Source organism: Scomber scombrus, chromosome 17 (genome assembly GCF_963691925.1).
Source record: "Scomber scombrus chromosome 17, fScoSco1.1, whole genome shotgun sequence".
NCBI classification, from domain to species: Eukaryota; Metazoa; Chordata; class Actinopteri; order Scombriformes; family Scombridae; genus Scomber; species Scomber scombrus.
Window position 1 is genome coordinate 18,565,637 of NC_084986.1, and position 24,348 is coordinate 18,589,984.

The following is a 24,348-nucleotide window of genomic DNA, read 5'->3' on the forward strand; positions in this document are numbered from 1 at the left end:
ATTCTGGCAAAATCTGACTTTTAACAATATAAATTCTTACTTACATGAGTTCAGTAAAGTGTTTTCCTTGGGCTCCGTGAAAAAACGTGTCTTCAGGAACATTCGACAGTAAAGGCTGACTGCCCGGGCTTGTTCTTCCGTAGCTGCATGCAGGTGGGCGGGTCGTGACGTTTCACGTCTGATATAAACGTTTAAACGGAGTTTTGTTAAATCAATTTATGTTGAAGTCCAATAAAATTAATTTTATCACATACAAAAGTAAGTTGCGAAAAATATTCACACTTTTTACTTATAGTTAACTCAAAAAACTAAAAAAGAAAAATAAATTGATTTATTGGATTAAATATACTTTTAAAAATAAATTAAAATGGACAATACCACTGAAAGACTTCTTACAGTGCAGGCAAACTCTGGATTGCTTTATTTTCATCCTTTCTATAAGTAAATGTTGGTATTGGCAGCAGTAGAAGAAGTAGTCTACTCAAAATGTTTTCCTTAATCAAATGTATTAATATCCCGCAGTAAAAATCATGTTAAAGTCCTTAATTCACATTTTTACTTGAAAGCGAGGAGTGAAGGAAAGATATTAGCACACTGTACTTCAATTTAAGGTGTTAAAGGTGGAGCATTTACTTCTTATATAATGCTGCATAGGCTAATCAATAATAATAATGCACCATACTTTATGTGTTATATTTTGTGAGTTGAATCTAAATCTGTAACCAGTAACATTTATCTGTCAGGTAAATGTAGAAATAAAATGTTTTCCTCTTAAGTAGAGGTAGAGGTTTCTAACACCATAACAAATCACAGCTGTGTGTTGGGGTTCCTGCTACTCCAATGCTACAGTTTGCATCTTTTCGACAATCATCATGATCGATGTATTTGATTGGTGACCCCGCAGTAGGGTGATGCGGTGCTCCTGCTCTTATTGATGCGGGAGTCTGCGGACCAATCAGGAAAGGTCAGTCTCGTGACGTCACGGCCGCCGCTGTGAGAGGCAGCACGGGGGCAGCAGCAGCATCCGTTAGCAGGCTAGCTAACACGTAGCTCCCATCAGCTATGGTCCATCACCAGCAGCTCATTTCTGAAATAAACACCCGCCCGGAATGACCTGGCTAGCTGAGAGCAGACTGGGAGCATGGAGGCTGTTCGGGTTTACACACACTAACCAGGACCGCAGTGGTGCAGTGGAGCGCGGTAAGAGGTCAGAGAGGGTTTCCAGCCCTCCGTTATCATTCAGCGTTAGTAAACATAGCTAGTTAGCTTGTTCACAGGACCACCGGAGCCGCCGCACTGAACACCATCACATATCCAGATTAGCTCCATAACGGCTTATCCTCGCCAACGACTGGTGTATGACCGATTATGAGCCGTAATGCCACCCCGGTAACGTGAGACATTGTTGAGAAACAAGACAAAGCTAGCTGCAAGCATCGGTTAGCTTCTCATCTGAGTCAGAGGGGCTACCTTTATCAGTCAGCTGTTCTCAGCGTTTATCTCAAGCACAATAATCTGCAGTGGAGCCAAGTAACCAAGTACATTCACCAAGTACAATATGAGGTACTTGTACCGTACCGTACCTTTGGATGCTACTTAATACTCCCTCTATATATCAGATGGAAATATTGTACTTTTTACTCCCGCATTTATTTAGCAGCTTTAGTTGCTTTGTAGATGAAGATGTGACACAATGCATAACAAGCTTTTAAAATACAACATCAAAGATGACAACAGTGGTTTCCAACCTTTTTGGCATCTTACAAAAATCAGTGTGTTGTCAGGGTCACATTTCAGATGTCTATGAGTTGTTAACAGCTCCACCAAATAGTGTGTTTTTCCCTCTAAACTTCTCACATAGTTTAATTTCAGTAAATGTTCAAATGATTCAATATTTCACCAAAAATCAAAGATTAGAGAAAAAGTCCAAAAACTGAAAACACATTGGTGTATTGGAACGTTTTTTCTTTTCTCCTCTCCCATTAATCATCTTAGATTTTTCTGTTGACCCCTCGGAGGAGCCCGACCCCCTAGTTTGGGAACCACTGGTGTATATCCACCTCCAGCAGCTACAACAGTAACATGCTACTTACACACTGATGCTTCAGTATTAATCATCTAATGAGGTCATATTTAATAATATGTCATACAGAGAGAACTAATGACATTTACTTTAATGGTTTAGGTCCATTTTGCTACTAATGCGTAATTACTAATACACAATTCCCAAGTGTGTCTAACCTTTTTACTGGTACTGTGTGTACTTTTGTACTTATGTAGGACTTTTAATGCAGGACTTTAACTTGTAAAGGAGTATTTTTTTATTGCTGTATTTGTACGTAAGGGATCTGAGTACTTCTTCCGCTACTGACAATCAGTAACAAGTATTGGTTCCCTTTTTCATCTATAGCATGCTCAGTAAGTAGCATGCAGTATACTGTGGTTGTCAAACTGAAAATTTAACTGAATCTGAAAATCTGTTCTATGTTTTTAGTGAGGGGCTTGCGTCACTGATGCCAGGTGCAGGCTGTAGCTGAGAGCACTCAGGATGAGTGGGGCTGGAGACCACACAGACATCCTGTCAGTGGCAGACGTGGTCAGAGACAGATGGAAAGTGGTAAGGTGTCACTAGGAGGAAGAGAAATCATTGAATCAAGTCATTTCACTAAAAAAAACCCCACCAGTAACCAAAATGAAAGGCATGCACCAGTTTTCTCCACTAGACTTTGGGATGGTCCCTTGTTGCACCTGCTGTAGCTCCATTTGTGCTTTTCTACAGGCAAGGAAGATAGGTGGTGGCGGGTTTGGGGAGATCTACGAGGTTTTGGATCAGTTGAGCCAGGCCACCGTTGCCTTGAAGGTGGAGTCTGCTCAGCAACCCAAACAGGTGCTGAAGATGGAGGTAGCTGTCCTGAAGAAGCTGCAGGGTAAGAGCTACTGTCCCTCCTTCAGTGACAGGGAAGGGACACGATTACTCCATTGACCAAAAAAATAATCAGCAGCTATATTGATACTACTACTTTTCTCTTTCTTAAATCATTGTAAATTTATTTTGGTTTATTATTACACATACAGTGAGTAGATGAGGTTTCCCAGCTAATACAGGAAAATCCTGTCTATCGTTTAAAAAAAAATGTTCGACGTACTGTGTACAATATTAAACAGGATATGACATTTGCACATACTGTATGTATTTATATGTACACAGAAATCTGTAACACTGATCCTGAGAAACATAAACATATGACTGAATATGAATGAGTAATGTAACAGATTACATGTCTGGCTGTCGTTTTACAGATGTGACGACATCAACGTAAAGTTTTACACTGATTTATTTCTCTGACAGGCAAAGACCACGTGTGTCGCTTTGTGGGCTGCGGCCGAAACGATCGCTTCAACTATGTGGTGATGGAACTCCAGGTATGATTTTTTTTTTTATCACCGAATTTTAGTCAAGTGTTTCATTTGCTTCTGACATACGTTATACCTCTCTGCATCGTGAATGCGTCAAGTCACATCGATTTCCTGTCCACAGGGGAGGAATCTGGCTGATTTGCGCAGAACCATGACCCGCGGAACCTTTTCTGTCTCCACAACTTTAAGACTTGGCAAGCAGATTTTAGAATCCATTGAAAGCATCCATTCTGTGGGCTTCCTCCACCGTGACATTAAACCGGTAAGATGACCTCTAGATAGTCTGTGAATTTGTTGAACGAGTCAAATTTCTGTTGCACATCATATGACCAAAACTTGGGAACTTTTTTGTGCTTCTTTTGTTACAGTCTAACTTTGCAATGGGAAGACTAGCCAGTACCTGCAGATGCTGCTATATGCTTGACTTTGGTTTAGCCCGTCAGTTTACTAACTCCAGCCAGGAAGTCCGTCCAGTAAGTACTATGTTTAGTGTAATGTTACAATATGGGTCCAAAGAAAACGTTCAGCTACTGTACGTGATAAATTAATGCTGTCTGACCAGAGAATATAGATCCAGTCACCCACCTGATAGGATATCTAGAAATACTAATACAATTAAAGGAACGCAAATTTGAACGTTTCACACCAAATACAAACTTAACTCACGTGACTCTGTCAACTCTCACATGACTTCTGTGTGATCTCAACAACCCTCATGTGACATCAACGTGTGAACATCCCACAAAGGGTTGAATCCCATCAGTCCTGCCAGTCAAACATAAAACCGTCAATCATGTTGCCTTTAACATACAGTATTTAGACTTGGTGTAAAGGATAAAGTGTGTGTTATCTGTGTTTCAGTAACCCCATCTTATATTGTAATATGAACTGCTTCTGTTATTCATAACTACATCTGTATTATATTTATCTATTTATTACACATTTTTTTATTATCTCTCTGCTGGTTTATTTATTTTTTATTGTCTGTTGCTGTTTTTATGTGTATTAGCCACAGACACAATTTCATTGTACTGCTGTGCAATGACAATAAAGGCATTGAATTGAACTGAATTGAATTGAAAGTCTCTATTCTTTTTCAGCCTCGTCCTGTGGCAGGGTTTAGAGGAACTGTGCGATATGCTTCAATCAATGCTCATAAAAATAAGGTGAGCATGGACCAAGAACATGTTCCCCTATGTATACTCTCAGTACCTCATAGACTGTAAAGTTGTATTCTTTTCTCTCCCTTTTAACCCTTTACTCACACTCATCTCTGTGAATATGCAGGAAATGGGTCGTCATGATGACCTGTGGTCCCTCTTCTACATGCTGGTTGAATTCATGGTTGGTCAGCTTCCCTGGAGGAAAATCAAAGATAAGGTATGTGCTTCAACTTCCTCATTGTAGATTTTTTTATTTTTTATTTACAGCATGTATCTGCTCCAACAAACAAAATATTCTCTTTTATTCTCTCAGGAACAAGTAGGAAACCTAAAAGAGACATACGACCACCGACTCATGCTTAAGCACCTTCCCTCCGAGTTTAGCATTTTCCTGGATCACGTTTTGATTTTGGACTACTTCACTAAGCCTGACTATCAGGTTAGCCACCTATTGTTTGGCATATTTTGCACACGCTATTTATTCCTCTCCCTCGTCTGTCAAACGCTGATGCATGTGGTTTCTCTGTGACAGCTCCTGATGTCAGTGTTTGACAATGCCATGAAAAGCCACAATGTGCTGGAGAATGACCCTTACGACTGGGAGAAGTGTGATTCAGAGGATATGCTGACCATCACTGCCGCAGCAACCACTCAACAGCTCACCCGTCTCACACCAGCATATTTGGGGTATTTACATTTAAAAGAGCTCAATCAGTGTTGAAAAAAAGCTTTGTTTTTGTTTAAATTGCTTTTGGCTCAGGGCAGTTGAACTTTTGCTATTCAAACTTCCTTCACACTCCGTCGGATACGTGTTCAGGGTATGGCAAGAGTCTTTTTTTAGACTAGAAATTTGCACTGTCAGAGATCCCTGAGAAATCCCCGCTCTAAATAGTGCTTTGGAAACGAGCTGCAGGGTGACCTTCCCTCTCTCCTCCACAGCATGGCCAATGCTTCGGTGCTGCCGTGCGAGCTGCAGAGGGAGAACACTGAGGATGTCCTGCAAGGGGAGCGCCTCAGTGATGCTGACAACTGCCCCCCCATCCCTACGCCGACCACGCCCGGCGCAGATGTATGGGAAGAGATGGACCGTAACCGCAACCATAAACATGCCCAGCCGGTGATCAGGAAGGTCAAGGCGACATGGTTTACTGTTAATGCTCAGTTCAATGTTCCAGACTCCTGCTGTAATGTTATTCTTCTCTTGCTGTGGAGTAAGATGTATTGTTTAGCTGCAGTGCGGTGGATTTTATGCACAAAACATCCCCAAAGACAGCAATAAATCACAATGGGGTTTAACATAAATCTACATTCATTTTTAATGATAATTACTTAAGACTACATCTACTCCATATGGCCTTGTATATAATGTACCCAGGAGCTTTTCTCCTTGAGTCTCCCCCTCTTTACCTTCTTGTCATTCTAGACAAAATAAGAAGGTTGGATTGTCTACCTCTTCATTCAAAGACATGTTTTTTTTCAGCCTTGTTGTCATCGTTTGTTGTATTCAGGTAGTGAGCGAGGATGAGCACAGTCAGAACCAGGGGAACCAGAGTCCCAACACTGGCTCCATACAGAGCTCTCCCAGACGGGTGCGATCAGAGACCATGTTCTTGGAACGGGCTGCACCGCTGCTCCGGAGGATAAGACACAGTCAAAGCTTGGCATTTGAAAAGAGACTCGCACCTGAACCCAAGCCCACCATCGAACGCTTCCTCGAGGCCTAGTTAGTACTTTCTATACATCTAAATGCACTTGTGACAATCTGCGACAATGTTATCAACCTCCTCTGACACTAACAATATCTTGTTTCAGCCTGGGCAAACAGCGTCCTCTCCTCTCTCAGGTCGGGGAGAAATGCATTCCTGAGAGGGGACACGGGCAGCAGACGCCCCCCTGCAATGAGGAGCACTCTGGCACGGCGACCCCCGACCCAGAGGAGGGCGCAGCAAGCAGCGGTTTCGTCGCTGTGAATCTCAGTCCCGTACCGCAGGAGGGAGACTCCCAGGAGTGGGTGATGCTGGAGCTGGAGCAAGGCAGCGGTTCTGGAGCCACCAAGCCTCTGGCAGAAGCCCTTCACGAGGACAAGCCGGGGTCCCACACGCCTGCTGAGACAGAGAACTCCTCTGAGCCGCAGGATGGCCAGTCTCCGGCAGTGCCAAGCAGCCCTGTCCTGTCGCAGATGAGCATGCCCGGCACATGGTTGCTGGGCCACAGGAGGCTGCCAGGAATGCTGGGACAAATGCCCTCAGTCATGTTGGGAAGATCCCAGATGGAACAGGTAGGGGTGACCAAGCATTTTGTTGTACTTGACTTAATAATGTATTTCACACATTTTTATATAAAAATAACATGGAATTTCATTTGCTGATACCTCTTTTATAATAATAATAATAATCCACATCCATTAATTACTGAATTCCTCTCAGTCCTCCAGCTGTGCGCCACAGTCTCCTGTACAGGAGAAGAGTGCTGCAATACCACTAGAGGCCCCATCTGATAAATCTGATGAACCTCCTGGGGAACTCTCAAAGGATGGAGGGAAGTTGGAGTTAGCTCCAGTGCCAAGCCCAGCCAAGGGCCTCACTTCCCATCTGACCAACGACAGAGACCCAGAGAGTGATTCCGGTCTGCCTGATCGTTCCTCGGAGCCGAACCAGCAGCCCCAAGCTGATACAGCCGGAGGCGCCATGGAGAGCACCGTCACCGTCTCGTCCTCTCCGCCCCCAGTTCTGCTCAGGCGAAGAGACTCTCCCTCGTCCCCAAGATTGAGCCGAATCCCTGTAAGAGAACCCGGCGCTCCGCTGGAATCTCCGAGCAGGGACCTAGCCATGGAGAGGCGTCATCGCTGGAGCAGTCCGGTCCCTGGCTCCCCCACCCACTCCCCGTCCCCGTCGCTGTCCTGTGACAACCTGCCTTGCGCTTTCCCGAGAGACAGGCTCTCCTCGGAGCGAGAAGACCCTCTTTCTCTGTCCTCCTCATCAGGTAGCAAAAGTAAGATCCCGCGACCTGTCAGCGCCACCTTTATACCCGAGCAACTGACGAGCAGGTTTCTGCCTCGACCACCTCCGGGGAAACCACCCATCCGTCCATGTGTGGACAACAGGTACGAGCTGTGTGCAGTGGAGCTGTTTAGAAAATACCGGGATTTCAATATGTTTTTATTAGATGGTAGAGTTGTAATCCATATGATTTTTCTGCTTGGTTGATTTGGTTACACGAAAGGAAAACTGTTTTATCTGTTCAAATTGCAGCAAACCAGACTCTTGCTGCTAAAATAAATAAAGTAAATCGTGAACAGACGGAAAGCTTTTGCTGAAGAAATGCTGATCATAAATACGTCTTTGTATCATTATATAAAAGCCATCATCATCATACCGTCTCGTGTTTCTTCTCCAGACGGCGGCGGCTAAGAGTACGTGCCAGCAGCACTAGTGACGCAGACTTCCTGGCCAGTCTGACCCAGCTGATGCAAGACCGCAGCGGGATGCTCTTCAGCCCTCCACCTCGTCCTCGCAGCACCTCCTCCTCCCTGCAGCGCTCGCTGAGCTCCTCCCCCTCCCGCCAGGAGCTCCGCGAGGGCGTGGCACTCCCGGGACGCAGCCGCTCGCCATCCAGCTTCTCCGGGTCCCCTCCTCCTCGACACGCTCACCCGCAAGACAGGTCCGCCGCGCAGGGTCAGTGGGGCCACGGCTCCAGGGGAAGGGGCCTGATGCACGAGGGGAAAGGTGCAGGCAAAGTGGGCCGATGACTGTATTTGACACAAGTGACTGATCCGGGCGGTGCAACTGTAGCGAGAGGCTGTCTCACATCCAGTCCCTGATAGCATGTGTAAATACGGTATTTACTCAAGGGAATGTACTGTATGTAATGTAAAATGTATGATAAATTGTATTTATTTATTTATTCATTTGTTGGATGTGTATCTCAAAATACTTGACAATGTGGCTTGATGCCTGCAGTTGAAACTAAAAGGTTGGGGAAACCTTGAGATTGCCAACTCTTACCTCGCATTTCACTCCTCTCTTAACACTCCATGTAGGCCTAATATGAGACCAAAAAGACAGTGTTTAATACTTGAGGGATGTAAAAAAAATGATGCTAACTGTAGATATGTACCATTAGGAAAATGGTATACACTAATAGAAACCATGTACTCGCTTTAAGAACACTAATAGTAAATAACACTTCAAGCAGTATACCAACATCAGCATCCATGAACAAACCAGGGCATGCAGTCCCATGTTGACCTCATTTCTGTCAAACTGCTAGATGAATTATAGTATGTAACAATGACTTGCTCATTTTGGCATATCACAGTGTAGTAGTGTGCGTTTTCTTTGCTAGAAAATATTTGTCATGCAAAAGGAATCCGCGTATTAGAATGTACATGTAAGTGCACTCATACTTAAGTATTGTACAAGTGCATGAGTATCATTGCAATTATTATTTTTTTTATTCATTTGTACAATCAGCTAAAACATCTGTATTTTTATTGAACTGCTTCTGATCCAAATACATCATTATGTAGACCAGCAAAGACGTGCATTTTTTTTATTTCTCACATCAAGAGAACAGCACGAGGTGTAAGCTTAAAAAAAAAAAAAAAAGTATGTTTTTCATTATGTCTTGGTTGTTGTTTTCTTTTTTTTTTACACTTTAAAAAATATATTATTAATTAGAATAAAAGGCAGAGCTTAAAAATATAGCTGCCTGGCTACATGTACTGTAGTTTTCATTGTGCAGCTTAAAGGGTCAGTTCACCCAAATTACAAATATATATACAACATTTATAAAAAATTCAGCAGCATCATCTTTCCACTAACAGTGCCCCAGTTACTCTGGATAACCCACTGACGTCACTGTGAGCAGTTTTAATCGCAAACTAGTTTTACAGAAGAAACAGGCAATGAGTAAAGGTGATGGTTAAACATTGAACAATCATTTAGATCAAATGACAAACTAGTAGTGGAGTTTATAAAACTTCACCAGACTGTGACGTCCCCCCCCCCCCCCCCCCCCCCCCCGAGAACAATCACTCAAATTCTGTCGAAGCTGCTGCTTTCTGACACAGACGTCCCTGCAAGCACAAGAGAGACTGCTGACGAGCTGTTGACTGAGTCGCATATGACAGCTGCAGTGAAATGAAGGCTCCTCTTGCATATGCAGTGCTTTTGTTTTTGTTGTGGTCACTGCAACTTAAAAAGTCAAAGGCGATGTGTAACCACCAGTTTGACTGCAGTTACAGACAGGATGTTAGAGAATGTGTTCATGTGGACAAGCACTTAGATTATCTAGATGTTCTCAACAGAGACGTTCTTTGAATAAAGTTTAAATCAATCAGTCTTTGGACTTTCTTACTACACAGACTCCATTCTGACAATTCATTTTGCTTAATATCTCAACAGGTTTATTGATGTTTATGAATATGAGGAATGAGATTAGGTATGTTTATATTAGATTAGGGTGTGAATCTTGCCTGCTCCAACAAAACTAAAACTACACCAAATGGCCTGAAGGTGAGACTGTCAGATGAAGCAATTTAATATTCTGAAATACATTTTGAGCTCAGGACTGAAAACTGAATTCTGACAAAATCTGGAAAACATGGTAGCATCATCAACATAGATAAACATCACAACACTGAATAATTTGTTGTCCATGAATACTTTTCTTGGGCATAGAACCTAATTGATTATAGAAATAACCTCAAATTGAATAAATGGGTGATTATACTGTATTTATTTCACATATTTCCTTAAACATAAACATTTGAGTTTTTTTAAAAAGGTAAAAGGTACTTTATCACACACATACAGTTGAAAACAGTGAAATTCAGTCTTTGCATTTAACCCATCCTAAGCATTAGGAGCAGTGAGCAGTCACTGTGCACTGTGTATACAATAATTTTATTTGGATATCTACAACTGCATAGTAGGCTTCCTTTATGCCATTCTGACTTTGTAACATCAGATATTACTGAGTAAAAAGCATAGTATAAAAATGTTTATTTACACAATATAGTCAAATGACACAGTGTTTAGGTTTTGTCATTAAGGGGATTTTTTTTTTATATTAAAAGTTATATTTCCTGCTCAACCACTATAAGCATTCAATAATCCATCAACAGCCAAGTATTTAAAATACTGTGTGCTCAATTGAAGACATGCATAAAACTGAATGTACGATAAAAATGACAGGAGTGAGCAGCCAGCGGCACATCCATCAGCTTGGGGATAGTTGATCTATAAAGGGAACGATGACCTGCAGATTTGGTGCTTCTTGAGCTCTAGAAGAGAGGAGCGGACTGTCTGGGATCATCTGGCAGCACACTGATGGAGTCCTCTGCCTTTCCGCACAGCATGCAAAGCATAGTGTACTCCTGGACAAAAAAAACCAAACCAAAAAAACCCCCTCAGACTTAAGACTATGCCATCAATTAAACATGAGCGCTGAAATTAGATATCAAATCAGACCCTTAAAACAGCACCAGCACTGATGTTGTTATATGTCATTAGTAATTCAGAATAAACAAAGAGACTCTTACTGACCTGATACTCATCGTCAACAGAGAAAGTGTATTCATGTCTGGCGATGACATGGTCACAGTTTTTACAAACATCTGGAAGGACAAATGGACACAGTGGATCAGTCTTTAACATGTTGTGGAGGTGGATGGATTATTTGGCAGGAAACCAAAATCCAACTAAAAGCAAACCAACAGCATGTAATTACTGATCATTTCTTCTTTTTAAAAAAAAAACATTGGCATTGATAAGCTTCAATAACAGAGAAGCCAATTATTAGAGCTGAATGAGACTATCAACAGACAACTTATTCACGAGAACTTTTTTTATTATTGGTTAATTGTTTAAATAACTTTTTTAAAGAACCTTTATCAAAAATTCCTAGGCAGACTCTCAAATGTGAAGAAAATTCAATTAGTTGATCGAAAGGAAATTAATAATCAACTATTTTTATAGACAATTAATTGTTTGTCATTTATCAAGCAAAAGCATTTGATGGTTCCACCTGTTAAAATTTGAGAATTTTCTGCTCTTCCTTTTCTTTCAGTAAGATCTATTGAATATTTTTTTGTCAGACAAAACAAGCAACAATGTGATGACATCACCTTGCACTACTGAGGTTTTATAGACCAAATGATGAATCGATTAATCAAGACATTTATCAGCAGATGAATCAGAAATTAAAATAATTGTTACAGTTAAAGCCCTATATCAAAGTAAATTATTTTGTTAGTTGAGTAGAACAAGCTATTTTAAGACATTGGGTTGGGCTCTGGGAAACTGAGATGGTCATTTTTCATTGTTTAGTTTTTTAAATTTTATTGCTCAAACCAATTATTGATTTATCAAGAAAATAATCCAGAGATGAATCAATAATTACAATAACTGTTAGTTGTAGCCCTAAACAACATTGTTTGAAATATCATTGCTTGCTATTAAAAGATATCTAGCTAATTGATTTGACTAATTTGGATGGCTGAAGCTCTATATTAGCTTCAGATAAACTTAAATGCACAAAAGGAGGCTTGTGGATTTTGGACTCCATCACTCACATTGTAAATACATTATAAAGGGATGATTTGAGTAGGAAAAAGCTATTTGACTGTTCATTTGGGCACCTGAATGTTGTTTTAAGACTTGAAAAAACTTGAACCAAGTAACGTTACACAACAAGTAACATTTAATGTACTGTAATAGTTTCCACGCTTTAAACTGTGTCGTGTATTATCTGTGTATTATCATGTGGTTGGTACATGTTTCAGTCAGAGCTGTAATCCAAAGGAAAAGTGATTTACGGTCGTATGTGACAATTTCCTCTCCATCTTCATCCTCCGTGGCTTTGTTACTGATCAGCACGAAGTCCCTTTGGTGGCAGCTGGCACAGCTCAGGTAGTTCATCAGATAGGAGCCATTCTCCAGACAAGTGTTCCCCTGAGCAACAAAACACAAGAACAAATACACCTTTCTTTCTCTGTGGCACAACACATTTGATGTCAACCCCTGCACCATATCATCACGGTTTGATAATGTGAGCCACTTTAATTAACTAGAACTATATTTCCTCATTTTTAACTAGCTACATCACTACTGCGCTGTTTAATTGACGTGTAGACTTCCCAGTACACAAAGTAAACGATTCAAATCTCCAAATAGCATTAACTTACTCGGTCAGGGTACTCTTTTTGGACACAGTCGTTACACATTTTAGCGTCCAAACAGATTAAAAAGTAAATTGGCGATAAAAACACTGTAAGCAGATAATAAACTGCTAGCAAACACTCCTCTTCCGTACTGAATGACGCTTCCTGTACTTCATTAGAGCTGTAAAACATCCTCACTACAGGACGCCACCACTAAAACCTCCACCTAGCATCTAGCAGATGTTTTGTAGATCTATGATCACTTCCCGCTGATGAACTTCCGGCGTCATCTTTAGCTCACGATTGGCCGACGTCACGTCACGTTGAAAAACATGGCGCTCAAACAGCACCTCAGTCTTGTTGCCATGTGAAATTCGTGCGGTAACTATATTCATTTTACAACATAATCATTAAATGTTAACATTATGTTGAGTGTAAACCGTTAATTCTCTACTTAAATGGCGTTAACGTTGTGCAGTTGTTTGTCAAAGTCGCTTTTAATCTGTAGTTAAACTCAAACGTGTTCACCTTATCAGACTGGAGCTCACCTCATAACCACGTTGTTGCTGTTGTCAAAAAAATAGACCTAATGATTAGCGTTTAATATTGTTGACAACTTCACATTAATAGCTATATATCGTAAATAACACCATAATTCATGTTGTAATTATGTTTACTCTGCGGTATGGAAACACTGGCGTAGGTGGTATTTTGGTGTGAAGCCCTGTTTCCACTTTTACCTTATATTTCACTTCTCCAGAAATGGCAAAGGTTCAGAACCCACGTAAGAAGGCGGATAACCCCGCTGTGAAGAAGGAGACCAACCCAAAACCCAAAAGAAGAAACAAGGAAAGACGCGTCTACTGTATTTTATGTCGTAGGAGATATTTGAAACATGTAAGTGCCTCTAATTATACGTAGATATTTCATTGAATAGTAGATGTGGCTATCATATCTCTAATAATTTGACAATATGTCTCAACTGTAGGAATCGCAAGAGCATATGCACAGCATGCTGCATCACCGGGAGATGGAAACAGCGCTGGGCAAGTGAGTAAAATGTGTCGATTACACCATGTTGAGTGTTCTTTACCTTTTTTCTCTTTTTGCTCATTTTTTTCAGAGGACGTGCAAAAACAAACCCATGATTTTTTTCTTACAGTAAAAACACATGCATACACAAGACTTCTGAGAACACGCTAGGAGAAAAGCAAGTCATGTTACTTACCTGCACAAAGATTTATTTCCCCACACATCTGGCAGGCTCTGTAGTACATTTTGATGTTTGTGTAACATTGACTATTATAAACTGCTGGTACCAAACTTAAATATTCCAAAACTAGCATCAAGCACTTGCATGGGTTATTACTCTTCTGTGCTTGTTCTTGGATAAGTGACAATTTGTGATTTCACTAATAATATATATTATATAATTTTACAGTTTTACTAATTTTAGCTTCTGTTCAGACAGCATTTAATATTTAAGAAGTTTGACTCCTTTTGTTATGTGAATGAAAGAACTCTGTAGAAAAAAACATGTTTATATTCCTTTAAAGTAAGGTATCAAAAATGCATTGGTACTGCTGTAAGGCATAATACCTAAAAACTTTTAATGTTACACAAACCCAATTCTTTTTAGTTTTTTTGTAATGACTCAATTACAACATACAAAAATTGAGTGCTCACCATTTATTGTTTTTACTTCAAAATCAATTAAAAGAGCCAAAAGCAGAGATTCACTCATCCTAAAATCTGTGTCTTCCTATTAACAGACATTCATTTCATCAATGCCAGGCGTGTAGAGCATCCTCCATGGGTTTAAATGAGTATGCCCAGCACATCTCCACAGCTCAACACAAAGATAAGTTGAAGAGCTTGATGGCTAAAAATGTGAAGGCCCTTTCGCTGCATAAGACTCTGAACAAAGAGGCCGTGAACAGAATCCTGGAGAGAAACAAGACTCTAAAGAAAGAGGAGTAAGATTGTTATTCTCTCAATATGAAGATTTTAGATTTTATTCTCTCTATAATGTATTATGTTTTTTTGTTACACTGGGTTTGACAGTAAACTGGTGTGTGTGGTGCAACTCTCTTTATGACTCTTGTCTTTTTCCATCACAGGAAGAAAATTATGAAAAAGAAAAAAAAGAAACTGAAGCAGGTAGCTGGTCAGAAGCATGCAAATGTGAAATCGGTGATCACCAGAAAAAACAAAGTGGCTTCCAGAGTAGTAAACCCTGAACAATCCAAAATAGCAAACCGGACAACACTGAAACAAATGCAAGAAACCCACCAGAAAGGCAGTGGTTATGCTGTTGTTCAGAACAAGGAGAACAAAATATCCAGTAGGTATAATAAGAACTTTTCTGTCAGCAACCAAACTAACACCCAAGGAGGTGACAAGACACCGCAGCAATTATCATGGCCTGCCATCAGCCATAACTGTTACAATGAGCAGTATGATTTAGACTTCACCAGTGACTACCTCCCTGTAAATGGATCCATCATCTTCAATCAAGACCAAGATGTGAGGCCAAGTACTTCACAGCCAGGACAAGAACTAGCTGCTAATTCTGCTAACACATCTGCCAATGCTGCGCCCATACGGGATATGGATGTCAGCACAATGCTTAGGCAAATCAGAAGGGCGCTGGGTGTGAGGGAACCATGTAGAGCAGATCGTGAAGCTCGGAAGCAGAGCAGCGAGGCAGGTGCCCAGGTGACTGATCATTACACCGCTCAACAAGTTGGAACTAGGAAAGAGCAGCAAGCAGGTGGCTCCTTCAGGAACCACAACAATGAAGCTGCAGATGCATGTGTGCAGTTTCTACCTGCTAAGCAGACAACTTCCAAAACAACACAAGGAACGACTGAGCATTGGGAGAGGAGCAAAGTGGTTGTGTGTGACTCAGATGGACCATCATACAGCAGTGAAAGCTGTCAGTCTTGGGGAGCATCTGCTATTCCAGCCCTTGACAGTCTAGTTCCAGTCAGGGGATATCAGACCACATCTGTTGAGCCCAAAGTTCGAATTGCCCACAAACCAAGCAAAGATCAGGGGGGCAAAGAGGATGGACTTAAACCAACTATGCAGAAGTTGCTAACTTTATCAGGTGCCCGTAGTAAGTTGAACTGGAGGGATATGAGATGGAAAAAACAGGAGAAGAGTAATGGCATGCCCAGGTGAGTGAGTCATTATGAGAGTGGGTGCTTAATGTCTTTTCTCTAAAACTTTTCTCTCCATCATCCTCATTTTCCATTCTACTTCTTGTTTGCCAAACAGAATTTTCCTTTTTCATCTGCTGTGTTTATTCTGTGTGGATACAGGTTTGGAACTGAGTTGGGGAACCCTTTCTCTGGCCAAGAATGCTCAGCGCAGACGGAGGACAACGACATGCCGCTTTCAGAGGGCTTCCACTGGGAGTCACTTCCAGGCGCTCCGCCGAGTACCCACTGGCCCCAGCGTCCTCCACCCCAGTACACAACAAATAACGACTCTCTCACCGAGATACGGTCCAGTTCTAGGATGCAGGGGAGTGTGGGGCAGTCTTCTCCAACACAGGAGGGCAGCACTCACACAGCAGCAGCAGTGCCAGTGAAAGTGGAACCAAACTTGGGGGATGAAAACAGAGATTTGAGAGACGACAGCAGTGCCAACAAGAGGAAACACAACTTAGTAAGAGTTAGTAGTATGATTTTATGGGTATAGTGTAAGGGTCGACCGATACATCGATATTCGCGTTTTTTTTACTGGTATCGGCATCGGCCGATGCGCGGGTGCGTTTGCCGATATATATATATACTTTTTCGGCCTGATTTACAGACAGGCGCAATTACATGCAGCCCTGTGTTGTTGGAGGCGCTGGAGAGCACGTGAAGCGCATGCACCTCCCTCGCTGGCAGCACAACGCAGCTCCCGTGAGAGAACGGTAAGTTTTCAAACTTTAAAGTATTTTTAACCGTCTAACTTAACTGTGTTATTGCCTTACACTTTGAAAGTGAAAACACGAATGCCAAATGCATTTGTGTTTGTCTCACTCTCTCAATGCTAACAGCTGATCAATGGGCTCTCGTTTCCAATTTGATTGCTACACTGGGGCCACTTGAACAGGTGACATTGGAAATGAGCAGGTCAGATGCCTCTATCTCCTGCATCATCCCAAGCATTGCGGTGCTGAAGATGGTACTTGAAGCAGAGGGTCCCAAAATGAAGGGGATTAAAACACTCTGGGATACCATGCTGCAAAGCTTACAGACGAGGTTTGAAAAGGCTGAGAAGACCAAATGTTTGGTGCTGGCTACATTGCTGGATCCTCTGTATAAGGGTCATGCCTTAGCACCGGGCACACTGAGCAATGCAAAAGAATGGATAAAAGAAGAGCATGCCACTGTGTCTGAGGCTGAGAAACAAAAAAGGGCCTCCTCGAAGGATCAAGGCCCAGATCCAAAACTGATAAGGGAGGAGGAAGAAGACGAGGAAGAACCTGGTCCATCTGGCCTGCTTGAACAAATGTATGCAAACCTTTTAGAGGCTCATGGACCAACCTCTGAAGAGAATGATGATGGATCAGTACCTACAGGAGCCGTTGATCGACAGACAGACTGCTCAGCCACTGCAATGGTGGAAACAAAACACATCCTGCCTGCACCTTCTGGCACCACTGGCAAGAAAATTCCTCTCTCCACCTCCCTCCTCTGTTCCTAGTGAGAGAGTATTCAGTGAGATTGGCCAAATCTATGACAAGAAGAGAAACAAGCTCACGGGAGAAAATGCAGAGCGTCTCTGTGTCCTGCATTACAACCTGCAGCTTTCAAACTGGGAGTACTAAGAACTTTTAGTGAGGGGTGGGTGGGGTAAAGAATACTCCGGTACTTGATGTGGGTTAATATGCAGATTATGCACATTTTTTAAAAAATGTTGTTTTTTTTGTATTGCTGGTTACACATTTTCCTTACACTCTTGTGTCATTACAAGATTACCTAGTGCACTTTACTTAAAAAGATTATGGTGCTTGTTGCTAGTGTGTGCAATATTGTAATTATTTGATTTATGCTTGCATATTTATGTTCTTATTTTTTTTAAATGTATGTTCTGCAATATAATTGTTAATTTGTTAACTTCGTAAATAAATGTTTCTTTTTTTGGTTAAATTGAGACTTGTGTAACATTTGTTATCATTATGTCATTTTTATCATGTAAATGGAGGGAGAAAATGCAATATCGGCTTCAAATATCGGCTCAAAAAAATCGGCTAAGGCTGATGTAAAAAAAATTGGCATCGGCCTTAAAAAACCTGTATCGGTCGACCTCTATAGTGTATTGCTATCAATGCTGAAATGTCCCAGTAAGTTTTAATAATTGTGATTGTTTTATCTTGTGCTCTTGCAGAATGATGGCATTTCTGATGTGGAGGCAGGTGGAAAAAAGAAGAAAACTAAGTCAAACAAGGGTAATTTTGATATTTTATGTTCTGTATTATTAGAAAGAATTGTAAAAATGATGACTCCTATCTCAACTTATCAATAATCACTGTGAATTTAGGTAGTTCATACGTATAATATATCCATATCTTGTATTTTTCTCTTGGTCTTCATCCCTTTAGACCAGGGCCAAATGGACCAGCTGTTGGCAGTGTCTCTGAGGGAGGAGGAGCTGAGCCACTCGCTGCAGGATTTGGACAAGTCTCTGGTTCAGGCCCACAATGCATTGCAAGCTGCCTACGCAGAAGTCCAAAGACTCCTGCTGCTGAAACAGCAGGTATAGAAACACCTCGAATGAATAAAACATGATATTATTCATATTCCTCAGTTGTCTATCCATAGTTAAACATTGAATTCTTCTTCTTGCTCTTTTAGTTTACTGCTGAGGTCAACAGTCTGAGAGCGAAACGGATTGAGATCCTGCAGGGGATGCAAGGTACCATGTATGGAAACCCTCTGATTTAAATGCTTTTCAGTAGACCCAAAAAAGGTTTAACTTTTCCTGTCTCAATCTTTTCCAGAAGGATATACAGGAGGATCAAAAGCTGTGGAGAAAGCCTCCACCTCATCAGCAGGGACAGCTGATACCTCCAGCCAGCTACCATCTGCCTCAAACCCAGCATCTTCCATCAGTCAGCATCCTCCAACCTCTCTGTCCCTGCCAAGCATTTCAGTAAAGCAAGAAATCTACCAACCACCCAGCGCTGGACAGCCAAGTCTGTTAGCCCAAACCGTCTCATGTAACACTGTTGAACCTCGTGTGGCCTTGTTTCCTTCTGATCTACTGCTACTCTCACCGCCACACTTGGCTGCTTCCACAACTGCTGCTACCTCTTCCATACAACTCAGGCCAGGGTGTTCCACATTGGTGAATACGCCACCTGCTGCTGAGTCTTCCTACAAGCAGCAGGAGCCCGTGCCAAGGGAAGGGTTAAATGTGAGTGTAAAGAAAGAAAGTTTAGTAAGGGAAGAAATACTGTTGGTTGAAAGTCACTCTGAGGAGGAGATGGTGGGAAATCTCAGCAATGAGCAAGTGAAAGGGAAACAGTTGACAGCAGTAAAGTCAACTTCTGCCCCTGAAAAAGATAAAAACGCATCGGCTGCAGCATCAGACGACGATGGAGGGAATGAGAGCGATAACTCGGTGGAAATGGTGGAGCCCTCCAACCTGGTGGTCATTGATATTGACGAATCAGATAAGGAGGACTCACCTGAGACTGTCTCAAATGTTACAGTTCATCAAGAGCCTCTTCAGAAGTCTGTCAGTGTGGAGTTCAGTTCTGCAAACACACAGACACTTCAGCAAAATGTTGAGAGGTGAGCTATCATCCAAGATCGTGTTGGGAGTAGAATCCTGCGCATTACATTAAGTTAAGGATGCTTTATCTGCAGATTCAGATAAGTAAATGTGACTACATTTTCTCTTGACTCCTCCAGAAAATTTCAGCCAGTGAAAGAGGCGAATATTCAACCTGGTGAGTATCAAGCTTCCTCTTTGCAGTAAATGTAAATATCGATGGAGATATAAGGGAGAAACAATGTGTTGAAACCACTTTAACCACTGTTATTGTTATTTCAGAGTCTGTTCAGCCAGTCGGGGATGAGGAACCGTTCTTTGGTGCCTTCGTAAACCACACAGGCCCCGTCCACGGCCTGCAGGTCCACGATGGCTTCTTGTACACATGCTCAGGGGACAACACAGCACGAGCCTACAATCTGGTGGTATGCAGTTCACTGTCCTGTGTTCTAACCCATTTTTGTCAAACTTTCTTCTTTCTGTCCTGTCTTACAACTGAAGTTTGTATCAGACTGTGAGAAAAACGAAATCAAAATGTAAAAAATGATATCATCAGTAAAACTATTGATGAGCTGCTTTTTCCACTCCACTTTACAAAGCAGTGGTTTCTCAACTTATGCTGTTATTCCAATAAAAGAAATTACTGTCAAGAAGGTGACTAAGGCTGCAACAACATAATATGGACTGATTGAAACAGTGAAGTGATTTCATGTCTCTGTATCCAGAACGGGGAGTGCCAGGCAGTGTTTGAGGGCCACACAAACAAACTCAACTGTCTGCTGGTGTCGTCGCTCCCCAACATGCCGGCATGCCTCTACACCGGCTCCAGTGACCAGACTATCTGCTGTTACAGCATAAAGGTATAAAACATGTATACAAGCCTACATCACAAAAAATGAATGTCATATATGTTCCTCCTTGTTATTTATATATTATATTTGAACCTTTATTAAATTGGCGAGATCATTCATTTTAGTTTTTCTGAACACGTTTTTTACAATTGATGCTTCATTGCACTTTTGATCCTGCTGCTGTCATGAATGTGTCCTATTGGCGACTTAACAGCTTGGTGTAGGATTTCAGTGCGGTAATCAATATCGCAGTATTATAATTTACTAGTTTAATTACCATTAGATTTTTAACCATTGCACTTTAAATCGTACACCTACCTATGTGACCTTTTCCTTGATGTTGTTTTAATTTCTTTTTATTCTCTGATTTCTTTGCTTCCTCTCCTCTAGTCTAAGAAGTGTCTGGAGCAGATCCCTCTACCAGACCGAGTGTTGTGTTTGCACATAGCCTGGAACATCCTGTATGCTGGGCTCGCTAATGGATCAGTGGCAAGCCATGATCTGAAGGTGAGTAAAAACCTTCCCATCTAGTACTCATAAATAAGCAAAAAAATTGTTGCATCGTTGAAAATCTGCATCAGTGTATGCAATGTAATAGTGTGCTAGTTAAAGTATGAAAAACTGCCACCCATTAACCCTCTCTGACTGAAGTAACGGGTTATTTTTAATATACGTGAAATAAATCATAAGCAAAATTGCTAAAGTGGTTTCATTAACATTAAAGTAACATGAGTAGGCCAGGCATCTGAACAGGGTTTATTTTGGTCTGGGTGCAACCTGACCTGACTTATTCTGTCAGATTATGTTTTTACAGGTGTCGACCCATGAACAGGTGTCCAACTTAGATATTACTTAATTAACCGCCATCTATTTTGGCAATGGATACATTTTTTTGAGTCATTTTTCAAGAAAAAAAAGCTAAAATTCTCTGATTCCATCTTCTCAGATGTGAATATATTCTGTTTTCTTTAGTCCTCTATGATAGTATGATGTATCTATAGTATAATACGTATAGTATGATAGTAAACTGAATATCTTCGGGTCATGGATTGTTGTCATTATTGCTCTTGTTAGACTCTGAAACAGCTGGATGTCTTTGAGTGCCATGGCCCACGAGGCGTCAGCTGCCTGGGTTCGTCCCAGGAGGGCGCCCGCCGGGTGCTGCTGGTTGGCTCCTATGACAGTACCATCAGCGTACGAGACGCCAAGAACGGTCTGCTGCTGCGCACGCTGGTGGGACATTCCAAGACTGTACTCTGTATGAAGGTGAGGAAGTTTAGTTATGTCTGCAAACTAAAAGCCGTTTTTCTCGGGTGTCTTTATCTTTCCTTGAGATGACGACTGCCATGAAACAATCAGAAAACATTTTATCACGGCTCTGTTCCCGCCAGCGCTGCTTACTCTCTTGCTCGCTCGACATATCTTGTGTAGTAAACTTTAAACAAATGCCAGTTGGAGCATACAAATAAAAGTTACATGTAGATTTAGTAATTATGATCTGTATCATGTCGGGTTCAAAATTCAGAATTTGACACTTGCAGCTGATTCTCAAACGTAGCCAAAGAGACAACTGAACACGACATTGTTTGTTATAACTGCTGGAGCAAATTTCTTTTTTTATGATGTTTTTATTGATTTTCGCCTTAGAAAAAACTCAAGCTCTATATTAAAGAAATGTGCAAAATAACAGTAAAAAAAAAACATAAGGGGATGAACTTCTGTTTGTTGTAGATAATCAAAGAAAACCTGTAATACAGATGCACTGAATTATAATTCCTTTGGTCCTGTCAGGTGGTGAATGACCTGGTCTTCAGTGGCTCCAGTGATGCATCTGTTCATGCCCACAACATCCATGTAAGTGTTAATGATTCCCTGGAATTTATTGATATTTTCTATATTTGCAATAAAAATGTTGAGATTATTTTATATTATTATATTTCTCTTTCTTCACAGACGGGTGAGTTGGTTCGTATCTACAAGGGTCATGGTCACGCCGTCACATCCATTGTCATCTTGGGGAAAGTGATGGTCACAGCCTGTCTGGATAAACTGGTTCGAGTTTATGAGCTGCAGGTATGAAGTAGACTCAATGGAGCAATGACTTGTGGTTACCAAATTGAACACCAGTGATTTTACAACTGATTTATAAAGGGACGATTTGTATATTTTATCATTTTTGACCAAATCAAAATATGAGGAACAATTTAAATGGCTTTACCTGGACCCCTAAAAATCAAAGAAATAATTTATTTTCCTCACGTTAAAGAAAATTAACCAAATATATGTGTGTGTGTGTGTGAACATCTTTGACCTAATTCATTCTGCTTCCCCATCAGTGTAGCATACTCAAACAACCTTTCTTTTGTTAGTAATTCAATGCCCGTCGCCATTTGAAAAGATTATAAAGTTGACTTCCTGAAACCTGCTGAGTCTGCAGTCTTATATATCAACTCTGTATTTGTTTGTTTCTAGTCTCATGACCGCCTGCAGGTGTACGGTGGACATAGTGATATGGTGATGTGCATGGCTATCCATAAGAGTGTGGTAAGTGGACTAAAACTGGTGTCGCCATATTTGTTTGAATCTCAACCTGCATGTAAAAGAAGACTGAATTTCACAGGATCTTTATGTTTGTTTTAATAATGTGGTTTAACTCTGTTTATGCAGATCTACACGGGTTGTTATGATGGAAGTGTCAAAGCAGTAAAGCTCAACTTGATGAAGAACTTCCGCTGCTGGGCAAGGATATAATTTCCATCTCTTTTAGTACAAACATTTGTCTGCACACATTCTCTATATACTTGAAGATATTTATTTATTCGATTTCCTTCCTTCACTTGTGTGCTAACATTTGTCACTGTGACCTTTGCCCCCTGTGCAGTGGCAGAATTGCGGTTTGATTTTCGGCATGGCGGAGCACCTACAGCAGCACCTCATCGGAGACCACAGCAACCCCAAACTGCAGACAGTCAAATGCCGCTGGAAAGGCTGCAGCGCATTCTTTTCCACACAGCAGCAAGTTAGAAAGGTAATGAACAGTGGCTAAATAATTTCCCACTAATTGCTTTGTTGTCAATTAAGTTTTACTTCTGTAGTTCAGTTCTTGAGTCTTGTGTATTTTTGCTGCAGGAACTTCCCAAACACACGCAGAGCCACGTGTACAAAGACAGTAAGGTGCAGCCTTGACGAGGCTAGAGTTCACACACCAACTGTTCACCAAGTTCTTTTCAGGATTTTCAGTTTTGTGGTTACATTACTGTTCATTTCCAATGGGAATTTTTCCTGTTTTTCTAGCGTTTTTTCTTTGACCTCAGACTTTCTCTAACATCTGTTTTGTCGAAACTGTGATAGCGAGAGGAGACTTGTTATTGATCCCTGAGGCTGTTTTTATGAAGGGATTCAGATGTGCAGTGTTTAATTCTGCTCAGTGTCAAAATGCCAAAAAAAAACATGTCTTGCATTCATTTAAAATGTTTTGCATCTTTACACTTGTATACCATCTTTTAATGAACTAAACCTGTTTATTTCCCACAGAATTTTTTAGGCATTGTCTCAATCCCTTTGATTAGAAAACACATCTTTTTCCTTATGGGAAATTGGATAAAGTGATAAAGGACGTCAAATGCAGACCAAACTGTCCAGAGAGTAACTTGTATGAAGCTGTATAAAATTCATGCCTTAATAAGTGTATGTACTGTACATTACTGTATGTATTACATTTGTATTTAATACCTAAAGTATGTGTACAGCAGTAAAATTGTATGTATTACAGTGTTTACCTGCATTACATTTTAAAAATGAGATTTCTCAAACAACACTCATTGGCTCTACTTTCTCATATTCAAACATTTCTTTTCTAGCTTTGCTATACTTACCACATTTTTTACAGCTTAAAAAAAAATCCTTTAGCAACAAAGATCATATAACAATATCTGTTAATATCATCAGTGTTTCACTGGCCATTGCGGCTTAGTGC

At 41.1% G+C, this 24,348-nt stretch overlaps 3 protein-coding genes across 5 annotated transcripts; 2 read left to right on the forward strand and 1 right to left on the reverse strand.

Moving 5' to 3' along the window:
* The first annotated feature begins 1,040 nt into the window (after positions 1 to 1,040).
* ttbk2b (tau tubulin kinase 2b) lies at positions 1,041 to 9,860 on the forward strand. 2 transcript variants are annotated; one of them, XM_062437105.1, is made up of 15 exons: positions 1,041 to 1,207; positions 2,495 to 2,617; positions 2,780 to 2,927; positions 3,350 to 3,423; positions 3,539 to 3,679; positions 3,786 to 3,890; positions 4,518 to 4,583; positions 4,705 to 4,797; positions 4,894 to 5,019; positions 5,113 to 5,267; positions 5,520 to 5,709; positions 6,089 to 6,303; positions 6,393 to 6,858; positions 7,007 to 7,683; positions 7,977 to 9,860. In XM_062437105.1, exons 2-15 carry the CDS (start codon positions 2,549 to 2,551, stop codon positions 8,326 to 8,328), a joined length of 2,877 nt encoding a protein of 958 aa, XP_062293089.1. In that variant the 5' UTR covers positions 1,041 to 1,207; positions 2,495 to 2,548; the 3' UTR covers positions 8,329 to 9,860. The 2 variants fall into 2 exon arrangements, with proteins under 2 accessions (XP_062293089.1, XP_062293088.1); XM_062437104.1 differs by having other exon boundaries at positions 1,041 to 1,200.
* A 453-nt stretch (positions 9,861 to 10,313) lies between these two features.
* Positions 10,314 to 12,912, reverse strand: churc1 (churchill domain containing 1). Its single transcript, XM_062437106.1, has 4 exons — positions 12,769 to 12,912; positions 12,400 to 12,535; positions 11,129 to 11,199; positions 10,314 to 10,959 (listed from the first exon to the last, which is right to left on the reverse strand). Exons 1-4 carry the CDS (start codon positions 12,805 to 12,807, stop codon positions 10,867 to 10,869), a joined length of 339 nt encoding a protein of 112 aa, XP_062293090.1. The 5' UTR covers positions 12,808 to 12,912; the 3' UTR covers positions 10,314 to 10,866.
* A 156-nt stretch (positions 12,913 to 13,068) lies between these two features.
* On the forward strand, positions 13,069 to 24,173 carry znf106b (zinc finger protein 106b). Of its 2 annotated transcripts, none has more exons than XM_062437107.1 (21): positions 13,069 to 13,125; positions 13,505 to 13,641; positions 13,733 to 13,794; positions 14,517 to 14,720; positions 14,865 to 15,926; positions 16,071 to 16,425; positions 18,133 to 18,193; positions 18,347 to 18,501; positions 18,600 to 18,660; positions 18,746 to 19,541; positions 19,662 to 19,699; positions 19,804 to 19,946; positions 20,247 to 20,381; positions 20,763 to 20,879; positions 21,447 to 21,638; positions 22,164 to 22,226; positions 22,326 to 22,445; positions 22,845 to 22,916; positions 23,040 to 23,111; positions 23,254 to 23,400; positions 23,502 to 24,173. In XM_062437107.1, the coding sequence occupies exons 2-21, from the start codon at positions 13,507 to 13,509 to the stop codon at positions 23,556 to 23,558; spliced, it is 4,047 nt and encodes a 1,348-aa protein (XP_062293091.1). In that variant the 5' UTR covers positions 13,069 to 13,125; positions 13,505 to 13,506; the 3' UTR covers positions 23,559 to 24,173. The 2 variants fall into 2 exon arrangements, with proteins under 2 accessions (XP_062293091.1, XP_062293092.1); XM_062437108.1 differs by having other exon boundaries at positions 16,071 to 16,419.
* The last annotated feature ends 175 nt before the right edge of the window (positions 24,174 to 24,348 follow it).